General features: G+C 41.0%; 1 protein-coding gene across 3 annotated transcripts in view; it reads left to right on the top strand.

Moving 5' to 3' along the window:
- The first annotated feature begins 11,699 nt into the window (after positions 1-11,699).
- Positions 11,700-22,362, top strand: part of Vav (Vav guanine nucleotide exchange factor) — a 62,801-nt gene continuing 52,138 nt past the window's right edge. For all 3 annotated transcript variants that reach the window (XM_065226406.1, XM_065226407.1, XM_065226405.1), the window contains exons 1-3: positions 11,700-12,035; positions 12,669-12,847; positions 14,022-14,096. In XM_065226406.1, the coding sequence (XP_065082478.1) occupies positions 11,820-12,035; positions 12,669-12,847; positions 14,022-14,096 (470 nt within the window). In that variant the 5' untranslated portion in view covers positions 11,700-11,819. The remainder of the gene's footprint in view (positions 12,036-12,668; positions 12,848-14,021; positions 14,097-22,362) is intronic.

The following is a 22,362-nucleotide window of genomic DNA, read 5'->3' as shown; positions in this document are numbered from 1 at the left end:
AACGTTACATAAGAATCAAACTTCATCACGATGTAATTTGTTGCACGCATAAAACATCAGAATACATCCAATTACAACAGAACCAAACGTTACATTAGAATCAAACTTCATCACGATGTAATTTGTTGCACGCATAAAACATCAGAATACATCCAATGACAACAGAACCAAACGTTACATAAGAATCAAACTTCATCACGATGTAATTTGTTGCACGCATAAAACATCAGAATACATCCAATTACAACAGAACCTAACGTTACATTAGAATCAAACTTCATCACGATGTAATTTGTTGCACGCATAAAACATCAGAATACATCCAATTACAACAGAACCTAACGTTACATTAGAATCAAACTTCATCACGATGTAAATTGTTGTCCTTCGGTCCCTCGTCGCATGCAAAGTTTGTTTTGTCCTGAGTCAGCACTACACGGCGAATGAGAACACCCAAATTTGAGTTTAGTTCACTCATAAATCGCAAAAAGTACAGGAACTCAGTTTTGAGTTAATTTACCTCTGTTTTTCCAGGTTTTCCAGGTTTTTCCAGTAAAATTTTTCCGAATATAAGAAATGTAAAGATTGGATTCTGTGGATTTTCGTCAATCCTAATTTTCCGGAAGATTTTTGAAGTTTTCCACCGGAAAACATGAGGCACATCTCGAGGCAAATTTACTCATCGCTGCGTTCCTGCATTTTTTGCGATTTTGAGTACACTGTATTCAAATTTGGGTTGATCACATTGGCCGTGTACAGTTTTTTTTTCGCCGTGTCCGTCGCGAGTTTTGGTGGCGATTCGGTGTCCGGCGTTGCGGCAAATCCTTTGGTTTGTTTTTTCCGTCGATCTTGTTTTCCGTGCTGAGCACCAATGCTACCGACGTGCCAGGAAGGCAGCTCCCACACCTGGACCCCCGCCAGTTTCGAAGATTGCGAGTCCCGCGATCGCCCTTGGAAAAGGAAGGCTGTTTTTCAGGTAAGTAAAATTTAAAATTTTAAATTAATGTACTGTAATTATGTTTTTTTTTAGGAAAGTGCACCAGTGCGAAGCCGGATCCCGGTAGGGAGTCCGAAGCTGGATCCCGGCGGGGAATTCGAAGCCGGATCTCTTTGCAGGTTAGTGAATGTGTTTATTGTTTTTTGTTTTATTTGATTGACAAATAAATAAATAAATAGGGGAAGAGGGGCATAGTGAGCATCCCGCAGTTTGGCTTTGGATCTCCAGCTGCATGAAACAAATCAACTGGTAGTAGGTTCAATATCATTATGATATTGATCCTACCACCAACAATTTTTTTTTTCCGAACAGCCGGAAGTTCAAGCTGGATGCTCACTATGCCCCACCTGTTCACTATGCCCCTCTTACCCCTACTAAAAGCTAAAATAAAGTGGAAAATGACGGGTTCCGTAGGCGGATCCCGATGACGGGTTCCGTAGACGGATCCCGATGACGGGTTCCGTAGACGGATCCCGATGACGGGTCCCGATGACGGGTCCCGATGACGGGTTCCATCGACAGATCCCGATGGGGAAACCGAATACGGGTCCCGATGGGGATTCCGTAGACGGATCCCAATGGGGATTCCGTAGACGGATCCCGATGGGGATTTCGTAGACGGATTCCGATGGGCAAACCGAATACGGATCCCGATGGGCAAACCGAATACGGATCCCGATGGGGATACCGAATACGGATCCCGATGGGGAAACCGAATACGGATACCGATGGGGAAACCGAATACGGATCCCGATGGGGAAACCGAATACGAATCCCGATGGGGAAACCGAATACGGATCCCGATTGGGAAACCGAATACGCATCCCAATAGGGATTCCGTAGACGGATCCCGATGGGGAAACCGAATACGAATCCCGATGGGGAAACCGAATACGGATCCCGATGGGGAAACCGAATACGGATCCCGATGGGGAAACCGAATACGCATCCCAATAGGGATTCCGTAGACGGATCCCGATGGGGAAACCGAATACGAATCCCGGTGGGGAAACCGAATACGGATCCCGATGGGGAAACCGAATACGGATCCCGATGGGGAAACCGAATACGCATCCCAATAGGGATTCCGTAGACGGATCCCGATGGGGAAACCGAATACGAATCCCGATGGAGAAACCGAATACGGATCCCGATGGGGAAACCGAGTACGTGTCTCAATGGGGAAACCGAATACGGATCCCGATGGGGAAACCGAATACGGATCCCGATATTAAATATTAATTTCTTTAAATTAAATCAAGAACTTTATTATTCTCTTCCGCAATCGTGGGGATGGGAGTGATAGGGCTGCAGATAGCAGTGGTGGGGGACTTGGTGACTAATCCGATGAAACTGTTACTTCTTGATGCTAATCTTTTTCGTATTTCTTTCATTCTCTTTTCGCACTTTGCATATGACACCATCTATGTACATTGATATCTACATATCTACATTGATCCTACATTGATTCAATGATGTGTGGAGAGCTCATTCCGAATGATCAGTGGACCAGCCTCATCCCAGATGACCATGGCAATGCAAGAAAATTAGTTTTCATTGAAGGAAGTATCACAACACAGGTAACTGCTATTAAATATTTTTGCAGACAATGACAGATGGTGAACATGACGATCCAGTTATGCTGTTATATAGTACTATACGTACATTTAAAATTAACCATCAATCGCAGAAACTATACGAATTATCGCGTATCTCTGTTGTTCATTACATACCAAGTGAAAACCTAATCATATATTGTCGTGGAATGTTGGCAAACGTATAAGATACTTACTTTACTTTTGCTGGTCCGACGTCCCTCAAGATTTGACCTGTATAACAAAGTTGCGCCAACTAACTCGGTCCCTGACTGCTTGTCTCCAATTTCTCGAGCATCCCACACTTCCTACATCTTGCTCCACTTGGTCTAACCACCTAGCACGCTGTACTTTTCTTTGTCTTGTACCGGCCGGATTTGAGGAAAACACCATTTTTGCGGGATTGTTGTCCGGCATTCCTAAGCACGCGTCGTTCGAAAACTCCCAGTGTTCCTCGAGCATTGTACATTGTCATATTTTTCATGCACAATAATTTTGTTTATTATATATTTGCAGTTCGTCAATTAGGTAGAAGACTGGTAGCCCAAAACTTTCCGCATTTGTGGATCATCCCGATCCACGTCCAAAGTGTCATGCATTATTGACAAATTGGCACAGCGGGTCGATTTAAAGGGAGATCTGGAGGCGCAGCGATCTTATTGTCATGATTGTCTGGTAGTTCACTCAAAAATGCTATAACAATCGCCAAGCTTGCTGTAATGTCACCAAGTGCCTCGTCACCCACGAATAGGCGCCTATGTCAGTGGTCTAACAACTCTTAGCGCGCTAATGGCATAGTTCCCCTGCCGCATAGAGAGTTGCCACAATGATATTAGGTTAGCTAAGGTCAGTTAACTGACTGGTGGGAAACGGGAGCTTAAGCAATGGCTATTCTGTATGCATTTAAGAGATAGTCTACCAGAATGGATGTTTTTTTTGTACTATTTTATGTTTTCTGATGGTTTCGGTTATGCAAAACATGAGAATTAACTTTTCCAATGCTTTCAATTGTACAAAGCATTAGAGCTAGAAACATGATCTTGTAAACACTACACACCTTAACTGGTAGTTTGCTAAAAAAAATGCTACAACAATCGTCAAGCTCGCTGTAATGTCACCAAGTGCCTCGTCACCTACAAATTGGCGCCTATGTCAGTGGTCTAATAACTCTTAGCGCGCTAATGGCATAGTTCCCCTGCCGCATAGAGAGTTGCCGCAATGATATTTGGTTAGCTAAGGTCAGTTATCTGACTGGTGGGAAACGGGAGCTTCAGCATTGACTATTATGTACGCATTTTTATGATGTTATCTAACAACAATGGTGTGTAGTGTTTACACGATCATGTTTCTAATTCTAATGTGTTGTAAATATAATTGAAAGCATTTGAAAAGTAAGATTCTAGTGTTTTGTATATCTAAAAACATTAGTAAACATCTACATTTGAAAACATTCAAACAACGTTTACTTTAAACGTTTTGTACATCTGAAAACATCAGAGAACAACAAACACGAAGTACAATTGAAAACATCCGAACAACGTTTAGTTCTAACGTTGTGTACATCCGAAAACATCCAAAAAATGTTTGGTTCTAGCATCCGGAAACATCTACGTTAGAAAACATCAGAATACATTTACATATAAAAACATCCGAACAACGTTTAGTTCTAACGTTTTTTACATCCGAAAACAACCGAAAAACGTTTGATTCTAACATCAGGAAACATCTACATTAGAAAACATCAGAATACATTTACATATAAAAACATCCGAACAACGTTTAGTTCTAACGTTATGTACATCCGAAAACATCCAAAAACGTTTGGTTCTAACATCAGGAAACATCTACATTAGAAAACATCAGAAAACGTTTACATTTAAAAACATCCGAACAACGTTTAGTTCTAACGTTTTTTACATCTGAAAACATCCTTAAAACGTTTGATTCTAATGTCAATAGATTGAAATTTTTGACGTCAGACCGACATTAGAATGGCAAAATTTTGTTCCAAAATTTCTGATGTATACACCATGTTACGTTGCTTAAATACAACTAAATCATAATGTTTTCTAATGTTTGACATCAGGCATACATTTGATTTCGATGCTGATGTAGACATCAAAATCAAACGTTGGGCTAATGTAAATTTCTATTCGGGATACGGGGGTACAAAATTGAAAACAGTCATTTTGAATGCGTTACGAAAAATTAAAAGATTTTGAACGATAATAACTCAACCGTCTCTCGATAGATTTACGAGATAATGGCATCAATCGATTGGAAATATTTCTAGCAATTTGCTGAATGTTTCAAAATTATTGATTTCATTCTGTAAACTATTGAAAATGGTTAAAAGTAAACCATTTTCTAAAGATGGTGAAAATCGATTGATTTTTTTATATTCTTATACTTTCTCCAACCGAGACATCAGATGCGAGTATCTGACACCTCTGATATTTCCTGTTCTACTATATAAGCGTCCAACAAGGTCGCCCGTTCCATCATTGTCGATCGTCGACCCAGTAGCAGAGCAGCAGAGCAGCAGTACCAGAGCAGCGGAAGCAGAGCAACGGCAGCAAAGCCTGGGGGCGAAAGGGCAACTACGCCGAGTGCGTTGGTGCCAGTGCTCCGATATACTGGGCCGCCGTCATGGAATGCCAAGCTGCTGCAGTTCTCAGTCGGTCGTATTCACCGTCTGCTCCGCAAGGGCAACTACGCCGAGCGCGTTGGAAAAATGGCCCTTTTCAGGGCCACAACATTAACAAGAAAGAGTTTAACGATTAATTTTCTAGGGTGGCGTACAAGGGAGTACCCAGCACAATCATGGGCATTGGCTCCAAGCAATATTTCATCAGATTCCAGACAAATCTGTTCGTTAGTAATTAAAACAGAAAATGAAAATATAAAAATGAGGTAAGGAAAATAATTAAAATATGGTTCAGATTAATACCTGGCTGAATAAAGATACACATTACCATTTATTATTATAAGACCACGTAGTCCTACGTCACCATTGCGTACAACCCCATAGGGCTGTCCCTTGTAGTTGGAGGGTGGTGTACAAGACACAACCGCATTGTTGACGTAGGACTACGAAATTTTTTACGGTTCAGACTCCCTTGTACACCACCCTCCAACTACAAGGGACAGCCCTATGGGGTTGTACGCAATGGTGACGTAGGACTACGTGGTCTTATATAAAACTACAAGGGACAGCCCTATGGGGTTGTACGGAATGGTGACGTAGGACTACGTGGTCTTAGGGATGGTCCATTAATTATGTCACGCAAATTTGGCCCATTTTCAACCCCCCCCTCCCTATTTGTCACATTTTTTGTATGTACCTTTTTTTTGTATGGCTCGTCACAGTTTTCAAAACCCTCCCTCCCCCCTAAATGTGTGACATAATTAATGGACGACCCCTTATATAATAAATGGTAATGTGTATCTTAATTCAGCCAGGTATTAATCTGAACCATATTTTAATTATTTTCCTTACCTCATTTTTATATTTTCATTTTCTGTTCTATTTAAATACTATCGTACAGATTTGTCTGGAATCTGATGAAATATTGCTTGAAGCCAATGCCCATGATTGTGCTGGGTAATTAAAATTTTTATTCAACAGATTGCGTTCAACGTATCCACATCGTATAATGGCCGCATCAAGCAGATCGCTTGTAAGTCCACCGGAGGAAAGGCTCCTCTCAAACTGATGGCGTGGAGTGAAGAAGTCTCATCGCTACCGGCCAGGAACTTTAGCTCTGCGTGAGATCCGTCGTTACCAGAAATCGACCGAGCTGCTGACTGCAAGTTGCCTTTCAAGCGTCTGGTCCGTGAAATCGCCCAGGACTTCAAGATCGATCTGCGCTTCCAGAGCTCGGCCGGTAATGGCCCTACTGGAATCCAGCGAGGCCTATCTGGTCGGTCTGTTCGCCATCCACGTCAAGCGTGTCACAATTATTTTATGTTCCATTGTCGGTTTTCACAAACTGTACCCCCATATAGAAATCACAGACGTCAAAACCGTACGGTCTTATTCTTTTTGTCAACATTATTTTCATAATGCAAATCAACTGATTTCTTATTGCGAACTTTGCTAACGCTGCTTTCGAACATTTAAAAGTTTAATAAAAATCACCAAAACCTCTTTCACGTTGGAAATCGATTTGTGGCCCTGAAAAGGGCCGATTGATTGTTTGGATGGTACGAATCTACTTTGAGCTGGTGTACTTGGTGATGGCCTTGGTTCCTTCAGAGACAGCGTGCTTGGCCAACTCACCCGGCAGCAGCAGACGGACCGCAGTTTGGATTTCGCGGGACGTGATCGTCGAGCGTTTGTTGTATTGAGCCAGACGGGACGAGTTCGAAAATGCTTCAACACCTTGTAGATGTAGCCATCCAACGCCAACGCCAACCCTGCGGTCGTATCTAGTATACAACCCTTCCAACTTTTTGACGTTCTCCTATTCACCACCAGAGGTTGAATCGATCGTTTAGACCTTTTTAACAACGTCGATCGGATTCGTGTCGATGTATTTCATTTGTCAACTTGTATTTACCAACACAGTTTGTTAACCAATTTTTGGGTACACTCAAAAGTATTACAAAACGAATATAGATTAAAATTTATGCATTTTCTGGTTTTTCAAAATTTATACATTGGTTCGATTAAAATTTTCGTCAAAATTATACTAAGTCCGAATAACGGAGTGGAATTCGATCAGTGTTTACTAAAATGACAGGAAAAAGAACATCTGGATTTCCTTCGGAGCTTCGTGCTGGTGAAGAGCTTCGTCCCGGCGGATTTCTTCTGCGCCTGTGATCTGCTGGGCAGCTAGACTGCGTGAGCATGAGTTCATCCTAATGAACATCGAGATTGTAAGTATTTTTTGAATAATATTCATATAAATAAACTAATTTAAACAGCTTCACAATTTTAATTTATATATGAAAACAATAATATTTACCATAAATAAAATAAAGAAGCGAAAAATACATTCTCTCGAATAAACCGTATGTTTGCATTGTAGGTATATTTCGATTTTATACTTTGGCACGCATAAACCATTTTTCTACTAAGTTTGCATTCTCTCCCTTTATACCGACCTTTGCGTCGGTACGGAGAGTTGCGATTTAGCGTAACTTTTATACTATTTAGATTTCAATATTTTCGAGGGGTTTCTACCAGGGGCCTGGCTGGCGGCCATGTTTTTAATGCTTTCATCTGCTCTTGTCTTTCTGCTTACAACACGATTTTGCGTCCCTTTCCTTCATGTATACGTCAGGCGGGCCGTATTTAAATAAGGCCCATGATCTTGCCTACTGTCAGACGTATAGGATTGATATGGGGTTGCCAGTCTCCTGGTTTCTACCAAGCTTGTAAGGTGACCGGTAATCCAAAATTAACACAAATTATTAAAATAATTAGTGAATTTTGAATTACTCAGTAATTTCAATGTAATAAAAATAAATGTTGGTAATTTATGGGTAATTGCAGTAATTCCTACTGCTTGGAAAATAATTTGGTAATTTTAAAGATTAAAAACAGTAATTTTAGTAATTCCATAAATATTTGAACTTTGCAATTATCATATTCTTTATTATTCTACGTAAATTTTATGATTTTAGTTAATGGAAATCGAATTTAGATATTAAAAAAACGAAAATCTAAAAAAAATAGGGACCACATTATGCAACCCTCGATGCACCTAAATCTAAGCGTTATGTCACGCTAAATTGAGCAAAAATTAACCCCTTCCCCCCCTTACGTTAACTTTTTCCTATACCTAATGTATTGCTAACAAAATAATAACCCCCTCCCCCCTCCCCTTGCCATCACTCCTTAGCGCGATAATCGAGATTTGATTGCCAATTCCCGATTACTTTTTCAAAGGGAAGTATCAGCTTTTTTAAACAATGCATTTGATCGTTGATTTGGCGTAACTTGCAGCTCGCCTTCGCATCCTAACACTACCATCAGATTGGGGGAATTTTTCGCTACCTGAGAGTGGTGTTATTATGCATGAGCGAGCTACCAGTTACGCCAAACCGACGATCAAATGCATTGTTTACAATAGCTGATACGTCCCTTCGAAAAAGTGTTTGAGAATTATCTCGCCAATTATTTTGTGCCAGTGCGCGAAAATTTCAAAATCTAAATCAAAACAAAAGCAACAGACAAGTCTTGCTACATTGAAATAAAGTATTTACAGTAAAACTTTCAAATTCAGATTTTTCAATGAAACATTATTTTAACCTCGTTTTTAACTCAGTTTGAAATATAAGTTTAACATGATTCCAGTTTTGTTTTTTGCTGTGCAGCTCATTTTTATTAATAGAGGTTGGATTTCATCGTATTTCTCAAACAATTCCATATATGGAAACATTGTTAATCATTGAATAATTAATCATTTTGTTCGACCATTTTCCACAGAGATGGCGCTGTTCCGCTGGTAGGAAGTTATAAAAATCCCTATATAGAAATTGAGAGAAATGGGAATAATTCGCTTTCGGTGCATATTCAGGTGAAAAAAAGTGAACGACGACCTGAAGAAATTAATCAGAGACTTTGTCGTTCAGTTTTTTCCCGGAAATTATTGTTAAACAAGCTATAATTAAATAAAAACAATTTTTCCCCATACAGTTTTACCTGCTTTACTACCAGTTCCCAGAGAGCCAAAAAAATACAAATTTGAGAGAGAAATTCTCTCTCACGACCTCAATCTCTCAACATGCCATGTATTTTGTTGACACTCGATTTGTGATTTCCCTTTCACAGATTACAAAATAGAGTACCTGACACTACAAAACATGTCTGGTACCTCTATATATGCATTTGCTTTAACATTTGAAGTCCCTCCTCTTTGACATATTCTGCGCAAAAGATACTTTATGCCCCGCCCCATACATAAAATTCGGCGGGAAATTATGTGAGGGATGAGCTATTTTGTGTGCAGAATGTGTAAAAAAGGAGGAACTTCAAATAATAATCTAAATGCATATATAGAGGTACCAGACATGGTTTGCACTGCAGTGTTCTCTATGAACAATTATAGGGAAACAGATTGTGCCTAGTTTCCGATAGATGTCACCGCAAACAACAGCTGTGACATCTGATGGAACATGAATACAGAAGTTTGACAAAATGATCAATTGAGTAATTTCAAAGTAATTCCTAAAAATATTCAAGTAATCGTAGTAATTTCGGTAATCGAGAGTAATAAAAGTAATTTCAAAGTAATAAAGTAATTTTAATTACTTGAAAAGTAATCCGAGTAATTTTCGGTAATCTGACTGGCACTGACCGGTAATTAACGTTGATAGAAACCCCTCGAATATTTTTTGAGTGTAGGTTCAGTTTAATCCGATCTGGGTGGATCTAGAGTCGGTGTATAATGAGTCACGCCAAGAGTGAAGCCAAGTCTACCTATTGAACTGTCAAACCGGCTACCTATCGTGCAAAGTAAATACACATTACGATGCTATGAAAGGTCCACGAAAGGTATTGCTATACAATATCAAATATAATCAAAGAAATGAGCATAAACACGCAGTGAGCGTTAAATTGTCATGGGATACGCTCGGTTTTGATTAGTAATGTGAATTTCTACAATTTTTTGTTAAGATAATTTGACAAAATCACTGATATAATGATTTACTACAGCCGCAATATTTTTTCTCTCACTAGAAGTCATTTGAAGTTGTTGTAGAAGTCCTCTGTTGCCAAGTGAAAAGAATGAGAATCTTTCGAAAACCGTGATGCGAGTTCAACTGTTTTTCTCTTGGCGTGACTCATTATACACCGACTCTAGGTGGATCTACCCAAATTTGGGTAGTTTTGAAATAGCGTGTAATGGGTGAAAAATTATCCATTAATGAGTAACGTTTACCAACTAAAGGGTAACAATAATAATTCAGTGCCAACATTTCAAAGGGGCGTAATTGCATTTGTAAACAATGGCTTTAGCCGTCGATTTCTCGTGAATAAAAGCTCACTCATGAAAAATAATGACACCAGCAGGTAGAGAGATGTTTCCTCTACCAGTTAGCATTGTCATTTTGGAGAGGTAAGATTTCATTCGCGAGAAATTGACGACTAAAGCCATTGTTTACAAAAGCAATTACGCCCCTTTGAAATGTTGGCACTGAATTATTGTTACCCTTTAGTTGGTAAACGTTACTCATTAATGGGTAATTTTTCACCCATTTACACGCTATTTCAAAACTCTAATTATTATACATTTATGGGTTTTAGTTACCCATTAATGGGTAATTTTTTTTTTTTAACCAGTGATGGATTTACCTACACGCTAAGATCAGTTTACCCAGACGGTACAAAGAGATTACCGAGATTGGCCGTAAATTGCATAAACTCACATATGGGTAAATTTTTTTTATACCCTAATATGGGTTCTTATGAACCATAAATGATTTATTTTTATGCAAATTTGACTTATATTTCCCCATTTGGGTTAAAAAATTTACCCATATCTGAATTTGTGCAGTTTACGCCTGATTGGGGTAAAGTAAATCTACATTTGGCCCTAATAAAGATAAATTAATTAATTAATCTACATTTGGGTTATCTGATCTTAGCGTGTACTTTACTTCAAGTGAAATTGTACATATTAATGAGTACAATTTCACCCATTTTGAATTAAAGTAGGTAAATTATTTCAAAATGGGTGAAATTGTACCCATTAATATGTACAATTTCACTTGAAGTAAAATAGGTTAACCCATTTAATGGTTAAACAAAATACCCATTAATGGGTAACTAAAACCCATATATGTGTAATTGTTACCCATTAGTTGGTAAACGTTAATCATTAATGGGTAATTTATATTTATATATATATAGGTTTCAATTTTAGTAATATGTGTATTTTCGAACCAACGTGTAAATTGCAAAAGGGAATTTTGACAGCTTGGCAAAGATTTTTCATTTTAGCAAATTTTGCGTAAATACGTCTTTAGAGCGAGCAAGAGGCAAACATTTTGACGTTCACGTTAACGATTTTCTTGCTTGGTTTTACATAAGTGTGAGCAGCATTCAATATTATTTCCTTCTCGTAGTATCAAGTAACGATGAAGATCACTCTTCATCGAATTGGAAATATCCAATCCAGTCAGTTGTAGAAAATTAATGTTTGTGCGTTTATTTGTGCTATATTCATTAGAAATTGATTTCCTGCGACTGTTTATTATCCAAATAAAACAGAAGAATGGCAATGGCAGATGATCTCTGGCGGGAATGCGCTGCTTGGCTAACCAGATGCAAAATTATTCCAGCGGATCACAAAGCGAACCAGCCAGATTCCGAAATAAAAACTTTGGCTGCAATCCTGCGGGACGGTGTTTTACTGTGCAATCTAGTAAATTTTCTGGACTCCAGTGCATTTGAAATTAGAGATTTTAATCGAAAACCTCAAATGGCGCATGTAAGTAGACGCAATCATTATCTATTATTTAGTTTTTAATAACTAAATTGAGTGTAGCGTTTCTTCATTTAGTTTGTTTACTACTTTCAATTGAAAATTAAAGTTTCCATATTTTATCAGTTCACGATACATTACATAGTTTTTTTGTGTGTGCATCAATCTTTGAATATGATTAGGAATAGCCAACCGTTTGTTTATATTTCGTTCGTTTATACATATAGGCAATTATTCTCCATTGGTCACATTCAAGCCAATAAAGTTCCATAGATTAACCCTTTCCCGTCCAGAGCGTTTTGACATAAAAATTTTTGAAAACCAGTAACTCTGGAGTGTCCTGAGATATTGGCATGACCCGATGATAGAAGAACAAGTACAGACTATGTTGCAATAGTTCTACAAAAACAGGTTGCATTTTCAGAAAGTTATGGCACAAAATGTCAAAAAAGGTATGGTGCTCCAGAGTAACCATGGGCGGAAAAGAGTTTAAACTAAATCATTAAATTTTGTTATAACAATTGTAATTCACTCACTTACACTAATCTATTGGAACATTTAACGTTCCTTTTAAAGATAAAAGATAGTGTGTACACTATCCTTGAATAATTTAATCCAAACTTTGTCTTTTATTTTCAGTTTTTATGCATTCAAAACATCAAGCTGTTCTTAGACATATGTAAAACTAACTTCGGCCTTAAAGAATCGGATTTGTTTGAGCCCACCATGCTTTATGATCTCACCAATTTTCACCGAGTGCTAATAACATTATCAAAACTTTCTCAAACGCGTAAAGCCCAGTTGGTCCAGAATATTGTGTAAGTATGAAACTTCTATTTTCCACAATTAATTATGTACTGGGTCTGGTACGTTTGGCATAATAAACACATGGTCTAACGGACATTAGGCATAATCGCTATGATTCGACATATTTTTTAAACTAAGAGTTAATTTGCAATTTATGATTATTCCTTCTTTTAATTGCTGCTTGTTCTTCACAAAATCAAAACTGTACTTTTGTGGTATTTTAGGGCTTGTAAGAACTGCTCATGTTTGAAAGAAGAAAAAATCTGCTGCAACAATTAGCCAAAGCTCATTCCTGAAAATAACATTCTATGCGCTCACGTACAATGCTAGAATATTCAGGCAATATATCCATAGACTAACACTACCCTCTCAGGAAGTGCCAGCCCTTCGGTTCCAAGCAAGGGGTAGGACGACTTCAATGCGAGTGTCTCTTTAACTTAGAGATACTCAGAGTTACTCTGATTTGCTCTAATCTACATCGGAAAAATAAAGAACAAGGCTTATCTTGCGTAACATTTGAAAAGAACCTATAATCAAAATGTAAACAAATTGATTTTTGATACCATTCTATAGCACCGCTTGATAGCTACCAACTGTGTGTCGGTGGGGTATGTTTTACGGAGTAAAACTAAGGAGCGTGTTTCTCCTCTGAGTGACGATAAACGGCAACAAATTCTATAGTAGACAAACTGACTCCGTTGCGTGGGAAGTATTGTTATAGAAACTAGAGGAAACTTTCACAACCCAGGTGAAGTCATCCGAGGTGTAAACAAAAAACATAAAATAATGCCCATTGATCGACATCAGTTTACAAGCTTCACTCTGCGTAAGTGTAAATTTGACAGCTTACGTCAAAACCATGAAAGCTCTTGTAAATTCGAAAAGATTTTCTTTTTGATTTAACAATCCATGGATTTTAAGGAACAAAAATACTGGATTGTTGAAACAATAATGATTTCTCTTTGCAGCCAAAACAAAATGAAATTCTTATTGAGTTTACGTAAAATATTATTACGTTTAAAATATTTTTTCTGCGTGTACCAAACATCCATTACGTGAAACGACCATTTTGACAAGTTATGTTATGCCAAACGGCTTTACCCCATTTAATCAATAAAAAAAAAACAGCAACACTTTTTGGTAAGTACAAGATAAACTCAACATTTTTTATTTCTCTAATCCTAGGGGCTTCAACTATCAAATTTCGCAGTCGGATAAGAGCAATTCTGATGAAGACATCTATAAAGATTTGCATGTAACGTAAGTAATCTATGAAGACGAGTATTTTACCACTCACAACAAGCAGACAACCAAATCGATTGCATGAAAACGGTTGTGAAGCAAACGTAAATGCCACGCTCCCCAGTAAATATTGGTAGAGGTCTTTAGGATTTTCTTAGGTAAAATGGTCGCATCTTGCTCCGAGAGAGAAATGAAATCGTGGTTTTCGAACGGGGCACTACATGCCACATGCTCTAAAATGAACTCAAGTTGTTCTACATTACTCCGAATGTTGTGCTACATTACTCCGAATGTTATTGCCTCGAACGACCACTTCCTCAAATAAAATTCTTCCTTTTTTTGACTGTTCCCCTTTTTTTACATTCCGTCCGGTGAAGTGACATTCAGGGTAATGTAGCACCATCGTTTTTTTTAGCTTAACTAACCCAAACGAAAATGAAAATGAAGCACGCTTTAGCTGTGGATTTACTCGTTTAGCTTTACTCACTTCCTTTCAATTAATCACTTTGTCGAGCAGTTTTGGCACGATTGCAACAAAATGTGTTAATCACAAGCATTTCCAGCAATCAATAGTTCATGAATAATAAATAAAGCATCCTATTACACTAGTAATGCCGCAATATGATGCTATAATAATTTTCAGCAATGTCAGGAAACCCCGGACATTCAGCCAGAAAACAACTCAAGGCATCTTCCAAAAAGCTTAAAAGTTCAATTTCAATATTGAATTCAGTCTTCTATATCCGTAATACGCGCGCAAGGCTCCGGGGGGGTGTCTCGAAACCATCTGGACCTAGAGAAGTCAAAAAAGAAGCAGCAATTACAAAAACCCCAATCTCAGCAACGAGAAAAACCCACTGGAGCGAAGAAGAAGGTATTTGAGCAGACAAGCGGTGAAGGAGACCCTAAACGGCCAAAAAACTACCCTACACCGGCATACATATCTGACACCGCAGTCGAATCCCAGGGTTCTCCCTCCGTAGACAACATTGCCGTCGACGAGCTCATTTCTTCGGAGAAGACGAGGTGATGTCCGTGGAGGGTAGCCTAACTCCAATAGAAAATTAAACCTCTGGCGCATTAGAACCGAATTCCCACAACTTGTCCACCAAGTTGCACCCTACATCAACATCATCCTCTACTGAGGCTGACAACCCCCGTCACCCTGTGGCTACCGGAAGAGGGACGGAAAAGGGAGACAACTCCTATTCTTCTGAGGACGACGTGGGAGTCAAGACAACTCTAGCCAACACTATACATAGCGAGATTCAAGAAAAGACGATCAAGCTGACGACTCTACCACTGGTGGGTCCCTCAGTGAAACCTCACTTCGATAGAATTTCACCAGTACCAGTGCTCGACCGAGGGTCGCTTACGGGAGCAAAAGCCCATCCCCCTCTGGACTACGTGGGAGTCAAGAGGGACGAGCCTGTCGAAAAACCATCATGACGTGAGAGGGAATAATTTTCTAGCTAACAAAGTTACCGACGCGACCGGGAAATCTATGTCGACATTCAACCCCTCCTCGATGCCTCCTTCCGGTGAAGCCCTAACGGGTTCCGCTGTTATTCGTAGTGGGGCGCACAAATCAACGAAGGACGATGGAATCAAATCTCATCAAGTACTCAGGAGATCATCCAGAATCATATCGGAAAAGGTACTATCCATTAGTGTTCTAGTTTGTGCGGAGGCTTACGGCAAAAATGTAGCACCAACGGCTCGGAATTCCTTCTCCGGAAGCGGACCTCTCGACTACGCTTTCGTCAAATGAGCGAGCAAGTCATGATCCCACTTACTAACAGGAACCCTCACAAATGGAAACCGTTATAGAACGCAACCAGGTCAGTCCGACGCAAGCCTGCTTATTCCCTCACGAAACCTTTCCTCGGTAAGAGGACACCTAATGGGAACCCTAAGGATCCAGTCCATTATTCTACCCCTGCTACACGGATCCCTAGAAACCCAACGAACAAACTATCCACTAAACCACCGCTTGCTATACAGTGGAATATGAACGGCTTTTATAACAACCTTCCAAACTTGGAAATCCTAGTTCGTGACCAGATGCCCTCCATCCTGGCCATACAAGAGGTCCACAGGACCAACGACAATGGCACGAATCGTACTCTGGGTGGTCAATACCAGTGGAGCTTAAAGAGAAACATGTTCCACTCAGCGGCAATCGGGGTCCTGGCACCAACATCGTTTTCGACCATACATCTAGACACACACCTTCCAATCGTGGCGGTCAGACTTCAACATCAATTCCCGATTTCAGTTGTTTCCGCTTACCTTCCATGCGGGAAGATACACAACCTTAAACAACACCTCAGCGATCTGCTTCAAGACCTCGAACGACCCATTGTGGTACTTGGGGATATGAACGGCCATCATCCAGCATAAGGAAGCCTGAAAACTAACTCCAGAGGCTGTACACTTATGGAAGTTGCAGAAACTTCGGATCTCGTTGTTCTTAACGACGGGTCCATCACTTTCACCAGCGGACAGAAGGAATCTTCTGTAAACGTATCTCTTGCAAGCGTTGGCGTTGTCAGCAGGCTCTTCTGGAATGTCGGGGATGATCCCACGGGCAGTGACCATTACCCAATGGTAATCCAACTTGATGACCGACCGCAGGACACATTACGAAAACCACGATGGAAATACGACCAGGCTGACTAGTCCCTCATTCAGAAGTCCGTCGACGCCGCATGGTTCAATTCAACACCGGACAGTATCCAAGACTTCATTAGCTCCATTCATCGAGCGGCACTTCCTTCAATTCCACGAACCAGTCCCAACCCGGAATCTAAGTCTCTACCATGGTGGTCCCCAGTGACCGAAGCAGCTGCTAAAGCCAGAAAAAAGGCTCTTCGAGCTGCCACGCGGCTACCTACGGACCATCCGTTGAAAGAAGCAGCCATGGCCACCTACAGAGCAAAACGCAACAAGTGTTGACAAACTATCCAGTCTGCCAAGCAGTGCTGCAAAATCTCGACAATGCACGGTGATATTGACAATTCCGCTTTGGTCACTCATTTGGACTAAGAGTCACAGTCAAGGCAAACCATGTCAATTGTCAGTGACAATTCTGTCAGTGACGAACATGTACATATTTTTTTATTAGTTAAATTTGTAACGAAATTAAATGACTTGAGCAACACAATTACATGGAGTCGTTAATGTGAACAAGCATCTACGTCCTGAACTGCTTGGATAACAATAATGTGACACAGAATATACGAAATTACAGTTTTTGTTACCAGGTGATTCTTTGTCATTGACGAAAAAATGAATGAGATTTTGACGAAGGTTTTTTCGAGGATCAAGTCTGTCAGTGACTATGTGACGAACAATTTGGTCAATATCGCGCGAAAGTTTGTCAATGACAATGACAATTCTCATCACTGCTGCCAAGAGTTCAAGCTGGGAGCAATTGATGGTCGCCAGATTGCCACTGACCTGTGGGGTAAGTTCAACGCATTAAGTGGCAAACGTAAATCCCGCGGAATGACCATCCGGGTAGATGGTACCACTATTAGAGACCCTAATAAGATCGCCTACGCTTTGGGGGAACATTTTGCCTCTCGGTCATTGACGAGTAAACCTATCAGCGGAATGCAAGACCACACTACTCAGACTTCTCAATAGATAATGGCTGGAACATTCTATTCCAGAAGACTGGAAACACATCATAGTTGTCCCGATCCTGAAGCAGGACAATCCGGGTCGCGAGCCAAAGGACATCCGACCGATATCTTTGACATGCTGCGTCAGTAAGGTGCTGGAGAGAATGGTCAGCCGTAAACTCGTGCTCTACTTGGAGAGTAACGGCTACATTGACCACCGCCAGCACGCTTTCCATCCTGGACACGGCCTAGGACCTACTTCGCCACTCTGAACCAGGTACTTCGAAACGCGATGGATTCTGACCAGCATGCTGAACTCGTTACACTAGACATCTCTAAGGCTTATAACAGGACATGGACACCCAACATTCTTGCTCAACTCACCGACTGTGGTCTGTCGGGCCACGTTCTTCATTTTTTGAAGAATTTCCTCCGACATCGTACTTTCCAGGTATACATCGGAAACCATAGATCAAGAGGATTCCCAGAGGAGACTGGCGTCCCGCAAGGTTCGGTGATCGCAGTTACGCTGTTTTTAAGGGGGTTAAACGGAGCGTTTCACAGCTTACCCAAATAAATCATTCCGTTTCAGAAGTCTATCCACGTCCTCGGCATACGCCTGGATCGGCATCTAAACTTTGGAGATCATTTCAACGAAGTGAAAGGTAATTGCCAAACGAGAATCGGCTTGCTGCGAACATTAGCCAGGAGGCATCTAGTGAACAACCGTGCTGTCCGGATGCGCGTGGCTAAAGCGGTAGTCGATTCAAGATTAACATACCGTATAGAACTGACTTGCCTAGCTGCCGACCGGATGATTTCTCAACTGTCCCCGGTATACTATCAAGGTAGTATCGCATCAGGTCTCCTTCCCTTCACCACCAGGCTGACAGCTAGTGTGGAGAAGACAACTGGAACAAGTGATGGAGTGTCCCTCCTTATGGAGGCGAACAAACTCCCCCCCCCCCCCCCGACCTGGAGTTCCCCCCGGTAGTCAGGGTCCACTGGTGTGGAGCCAGGGGTTGGAACTCATCCGGACTTTCTATTGACTTGGCGATAAAGAACAGATTCCGGGTGGGAACCAACTCCCCCGCACTAGTGAGATCGGTGGCCGAACTACAACGAACCAAGTAGCCAAATCACCTAGCACGATACAAAGACGGATCCCGAACTGGCGGAAGGGTAGGTACTGGGATATCCGATCCGGAGTTACGCACCTTCTACTGACTTCTGAACCCTTGCAGCGTTTTCTCTGTTGAAGCTGCCGCCATACTAGTAGCCGCCACCTCACCCACCAACAAACCTGTCGCCATATTTTCTGATTCGGCCAGCGTACAGCTCCCTTGGATCCAGGCTATCCAGAAGCTCGCTCATAAAAATAAAAGAACAACTTTTATCTAGATCCCAGGACACTGCGGGATCAGAGGAAATGAGGAAGTCGACCATCTGGCGGCATCCGGAAGACAGGCAAACCCAAAAGTTCCCGGCTCAAGACATCAAGCGGAGGATCGTGACTACAGTATGGAATTGCTGGACAAATGAATGGCTACGATCTCGAGATCTTTTTTATCCGGAAGATTAAAGGGGACTCCAGAAGATGGGATGATCCGCCTCAACACCGATCTCAAGTAATCCTATCGCGGCTGAGAACCGGGCATACCAAAGCCTCTCACAACATGGGAGGTGGAGGTCCATTTAGGAAGCAATGTGCCACATACAGTGGATGCAACTGCCCCCAGTACTACGGACCACGCATCCAATACGGGATCTCAGCAAACGTCAAAGACACCCTGAGTATGACCCCTCTAGCACCTCAGCACTCTTCTGTGGGAGACAGGAATCAACAAAATTTGATTTATGAATAATGACCCAAGCAACGACAACAGACAAAGGATTGAACTAACATTGGCAACAACTACAGACTCAAAAACGGACGAATTAAGATGATGCACGAATAACGACACGAAAATAGACGGGTGATGGCACAAAATTACCCACTGAACCAACTTCGTTATTATAACTCTGTCTAATACAATTATACCCTTTACACATCTTTCTCTGAAGCCCTCATTTCCCTTTTTAAGTGTCGAACCAGCCACTGGCTGAAGGTCACTCTAATGAAAAAAAAATCGATCTAAACACAAACGTTGTATTTTACTGGTTATAGTTAATTCCTTTTTTCAATAACCTAGAATTCCATACTTCTAGGCAATTTGCTTGATAACATTATCAATGTAAAAGTTGAACTTAAGTTTACAATCAATAATCACGCTGCGATCAAAAACCTCATCAATTACGACAGAGACGTGCTCATTTACTCGATTCCGCGTAATTACCATGACATTAGTTTTACTTATATTCAATCTTAATTGCTTATACTCCAATTATCTACTTAAAGAATGCAAATCTTCATTCTAGTGTAAAACGGCATTTACTTAATCCTGCAATGAATAAAACAGTATCATCTGCAACAATATTGATGTCGCAAAATCGCACAACACGTCGCATGTCATGAATATACATAATTTATAAAAGGGATCCTAATACACTTCCCAGGGGTACTCCAAGGTTATTGGCGTTGACGGCACCGTCGAAAAATTTGCTCTTCCAGCACATTTAGACACTGTCTTATGGGAATTTTCAGTGGAGTGAAAGGATAGTACAAAGTCCGCCATGTTTCACGCACAGTCTGACGTTTGCTTATGGATTTATTATGGATCGCCGTCAACGCCAATTGCCCACGGGACACTCCGTTGAGTTTTGTCACACAAATAGCTTTCAAACCATTTATATGCAGAGGCGTACTAGCATGTCCACTGAAGACTTCGCGATTTTTGCTATTTCCGCTGATTTGGATTGTATTTGTTATATCGCTGCTTTGCTTATCATATGTGTTCTGGTACGCATTTAGCGCGGATTTGCTTATCAGATTCGTTCTGGCGTGGATTTTATTTCAAATTTCTCGACACAACCCTGCATGTTAAAACATCATGTCGACGTTTGCCTCACGCCACACGACGCATGGACATGATGTTTTGACATGTTATATGATGAGCTATTCCTGCCCAAATAGCGAAAGCATATACACTGGAGTCGCTTTTTACGCGGATTCCGGAATTTTCGCGGTTTTTTTTACGCGGGACGTATCACCCGCGTAAAAAGCGACTCCAGTGTACAAATTTTAGCTTTTACCTCTCAGAATTTCATGAAACTACGCATAACTGTTCGCTATGGACAATGAATCCCGTTTGTGCTAGAATTCGGCTATTTTGACTAACGCTTAATTTTTCAAAATGGTGTATTCGATATTTTTCAATAAATCTTAGCACGATAACGGCACATCTAATTGAAATGACGTCTGAGCCTAAGTTGTAAAAAACTGAATTACATAAAAAAAAAAAAAATCTCAAATTTTTGTCAAAAAAAGAAAAAAAAATGACGTTAAGAAGGGTCATTATGCAGCGAAGTGTCCAAGCAACAATCTACAAAGAAAGAAAGTAAGGCGTTGTGTAATGCTTTTGCGATAGGCGATGTAAGCCAGAACGAATGGATTTTTGATTCTAGCGTCACCTACAACATGTCTCATGATGGTGAAAAAATCATGCAGCGGCAGCATCTGTCACATCCAGTGGGGACGGCAAACAACGGTTTCATGTTGTCTGTAGCGAAAGGCTTGGTGAACCTTCAACTCGAATAGGGCCTAATAAAAGTGCAGGAAGTGCTGCAGACAGGCGTTGAAACTGTTGACGTTTTTTACGACACTCGCTTCGTTGTCATACGCGACAGTCTGTTTTTATTCGTACTCTCATCACCGACGAACTGACGTGACAGCTCATACAAGCTACTTTCAAATTCTGTTACAATTTCTCCAAATAGGATGAGAAACTTGTGTTGCTCCAATCAGATTTCTACCACGATGGCCCCTGGGCTATAAGAAGCTATCGGGTGTCCACAGGTCCACAGGTATAGTCAGAGGGACTCGTAGATGCTACCTCTATACGGCCGAGTTTACTCGGAACGGGAAAACGATACGGCAATAAAGATTAAGGGGGATAATCACAATAGAGCATCTCGGGAATAAAGAAGTAAACAAAAGAAGCATGCATTTTACTCACGGTGTATTCTCCTGCCTTTTACCTGCCATGCCTAATCATCTTGCCTTTCTTCCTCTTCTTCTTCTTCTTCTTCTTCAGGGGCGTCCCTCTTTACCGCTGATGTCGTTGACGCTGCTGTTGGCTGCGCGATTCTGAACGCGCAAGTATTCGAATGCGCTGTTCTGTGAACGCGCAAGTAAATTCGACTGCGCCGATGCGCGAAAGCGGTGTATATACATCCACACTGATAAAAGTATCCTCCTTCGAGCGCACACACCTCGACGGGCAATTTTCCTCTACGTCGATAGTCTTACGGCTTTGCGTAGATAGCTGCTCGCGCTGGGCGCAAGCTGATCCCGACGCGATCTTGCTCTTAGATGATGATTCCTTCGCTTTGCGTGGATAACCGCTCACGCTAGGCGCGAGCTGATCCCGACGTGATTCTTTACCGATGACACGCCGTGTGAACACTACGCTACTGGTATAGAGCATCTTTCGTTCACGCTTAGCTGGGACGTCCACCGGAAACAGGCTCGTCACCGTCTACGCCTTTGTCATCCT

The sequence above is a fragment of the Ochlerotatus camptorhynchus genome, unplaced genomic scaffold (genome assembly GCF_037179485.1).
Source record: "Ochlerotatus camptorhynchus isolate MF236.1 unplaced genomic scaffold, CSIRO-AGI_Acam_v1.1 ptg000250l, whole genome shotgun sequence".
NCBI classification, from domain to species: domain Eukaryota; kingdom Metazoa; phylum Arthropoda; class Insecta; order Diptera; family Culicidae; genus Ochlerotatus; species Ochlerotatus camptorhynchus.
This window is presented reverse-complemented; position numbering and strand designations above follow the sequence as displayed.